The sequence below is a fragment of the Chiloscyllium plagiosum genome, unplaced genomic scaffold (assembly GCF_004010195.1).
Source record: "Chiloscyllium plagiosum isolate BGI_BamShark_2017 unplaced genomic scaffold, ASM401019v2 scaf_3021, whole genome shotgun sequence".
In the NCBI taxonomy this organism is placed as follows: domain Eukaryota; kingdom Metazoa; phylum Chordata; class Chondrichthyes; order Orectolobiformes; family Hemiscylliidae; genus Chiloscyllium; species Chiloscyllium plagiosum.
This window is the reverse complement of record NW_025214128.1, coordinates 30,420-33,242: the sequence shown is the minus strand read 5'-3', so window position 1 is coordinate 33,242 and position 2,823 is coordinate 30,420. Positions and strand designations below refer to the sequence as shown.

The following is a 2,823-nucleotide window of genomic DNA, read 5'->3' as shown; positions in this document are numbered from 1 at the left end:
TGGGGGGGGGGGGGGAACGAGATGGGTGTGGTGTTGGGGGCAGGGCCTCGTGTGCTGTGCTGCTGCAGTCTCCTGAACGGGGAGCAGACTTTAAAAACTCTGAGCCCCACAGGAAAGGCATTTAATCAATTTTCCGAATAATCAATTATCCAAACGAAATAGTGCCCATCCATCACGTTCAGATAATTGAGGTTCCACTGTACACTATTCACACACCCACCCCCTATGCCCAACCCCTCAGGATAAAACCACCCTCTTCCAGCTGTTTTCTGAAAAAGGGTGACTGCACCTGGAAGGTCAACTCCATTGCTCTCTCTCCAGAAGCTGCTGAGTTTGTCCAGCGCTCTGTTTTTGTACCATATTTTGAATATCTCCTTCCCCATTTGTCGATTTGACTTGCTGTCTGTCACCAGCTCAACAGAAAATCTTTAATCCTGACTGGTATTCTACTGACCTCATCACATCTATCTTAAAAGATCTTCCTTTGCGTGATGGAGTCAGAAATCACAGCACACCAGGTTCTAGACCGATGTGTTTCGGAGTTTGTTAAGTGAAGTCCATCAGGTCCAGTAGTTGTGTACCTCATCTGACAAAGGGGCAGCTCTCCGAAAGCTTGTGATTTCAAATAAACCTGTTGGACTATAACCTGGTGTTTTGTGACTTCTGACTTTGACCTGGTGTTTTGTGACTTCTGACTTTGGAAAAAGTGAGGACTGCAGATGCAGGAGATCAGAGCTGGAAATGTGTTGCTGGAAAAGCGCAGCAGGTCAGGCAGCATCCAAGGAACAGGAGAATCGACGTTTCGGGCATGAGCCCTTCTTCAGGAATGACTTCTGACTTTGCCCACCCCAGTCCAATAGTAGCACCTCCACATAAGTAAAGATATAACTATGTTCACTAGAGTTTAGAAAGATGAGAAATTGTATCAAATTCTAACAGGATGGGGCAGACCAGATACAGGGAGGATGTTTCCCTGGATGAGGAGTCTAGAACCAGAGGATCCAGTCCTCGGATGGGGGGGGTAGACTCGTATCTGAGGTGAGACAGAGATGAAAAAAATCCATTCACCCAAAGAATGGGGGGCATTTAGAATTCTGCTGAACAGGCACATGGAGAGCAGTGAGTTGGGTGTGTAGGTTAAGTTATTATATTTTACATTAGGATTAAACCTTGGCACAGCAGGGTGGGCCGAAGGGTCTGTTCTGTGCTGTACTTTCCTATGTTCTATGTTCTACACCACGAAGGCAGTCCCTGAATATATTCAAGAAAGAGATTGACACATTTCTAGATTTTAAGGGAATGAAGGGGAGTGGGGAGACAGTGGGAATATGGGATTGATGTGATCGTACCACATGGGGGCAAAAACCTGAAGGGCTGAATGGCCTACTCCTGCTGCCAGTTTCCGTGATTCCAAGTTAGTGTGCACTTTCCCAGGGTGTTCTGCCTCTAACTCTGTGCAAGTCGCTGACACAGAACACCGTGATATCACCTTGAAGTTGGAGACTGTATCTTATACAGTACGCAAGAGACCCTTCAACCCATCGAGTCTGTGCTGACCTATCTACACTAGTCCCATGTTCCAGCTCTTGGCCTGTGGCCTTGAATGTTACGACATTTCCCACCTCAACTCCCCTTCCGAGGCAGCGTATTCCAAACTATTGTCCCTTTGTCGGGATATTCCTCGTGAGGAGCTGAGGGGAGTTGTGACGCTGTCGAGACGGGGAGTTTGACCTGTCTTTTACCTTTCATTGTGCAGGCCAGAGCGAAATTCTGCAGGAACCTGGCTGTGAGGCCACAGGCCTGCAGTTTGAGCGTGCTCAGTAGCGGGCAGGATCTGATGAGGGAGGCGATAGACTGAGAGCAGCCATCACCCAAAGGATTGAGGCTGAGGTTCAATTCCTCCAGACTCTGAAACACAAACAAAACAAAATTAACGCACTGAATTCCTTGTGGTGTAAACTAACACAGAGGATTATCCGGCAAGATCGCAAGGTCTCTGCTCAACTATGTTGTCCGGCATTAGATTATTGATAATTCGACTAACGGAACAAAATACTCCCGCTCATGTCCTTCAGATACAACCTTCTCTGGCCACCCAGCACTGCGCTCAGTGTTAATTGTACCATTTAGAATAAAGATATAGGTAAAGTTACCATAGTCCAAACAGACTATGAGGCTGCTCCCTCATTAGAGAGACAACTGGGGCTGGTTTAACCTGAGGGTCACCATGCCTCAGGGAAGGGGAGAGACCGAGAGGGAGATCCCTCAGCCAGGGCGGGGATTGAACCCATGTGACTCTGCATTAGCCGTCCCTCCAACTGTGCTAACCAGCCCCAAGGTCAAAGGTTGACTATTCATTCTGATTGATTGACTATCTTGAGCATAAAGAAATACAGTCAGTCATAGTTTACTTTTGAATGGGGTCTTTAAAAGGTCCGTTTCAGGAGGAGAGGGGCCAGGCCGCTCAGAGCCCAGGAGATCTGCTTCCCCCGCCCCCCCCCGCCCTGGCCAAAGGGACCATCCACCCGTGCACACCTGGATAGAGAGGACACAGAGAAGATCCTTCCACCAGCAGGAGTCATAGAGCCATAGAGATGTACAGCACGGAAACAGACCCTTCAGTCCAACCCGTCCATGCCAAGCAGATATCACAACCCAATCTAGTCCCACCTGCCAGCATCCAGCCCTTATCCCTCCCAACCCTTCCTATTCATATACCCATCCAGATGCCTCTTAAATGTTGCAATTGTACCAGCCTCCACCACATCCTCTGGCAGCTCATTCCATACACGTACCACCCTCTGTGTGAAAAAGTTGCCCCTT

At 48.5% G+C, this 2,823-nt stretch overlaps 1 protein-coding gene across 1 annotated transcript in view; it reads right to left on the bottom strand.

Moving 5' to 3' along the window:
• Positions 1 to 2,823, bottom strand: part of LOC122547812 (tonsoku-like protein) — a 35,922-nt gene that overhangs the window by 5,032 nt on the left and 28,067 nt on the right. Inside the window, exon 12 of the mRNA XM_043686391.1 lies at positions 1,743 to 1,908. Coding sequence (XP_043542326.1) covers positions 1,743 to 1,908 — 166 coding nt within the window. The remainder of the gene's footprint in view (positions 1 to 1,742; positions 1,909 to 2,823) is intronic.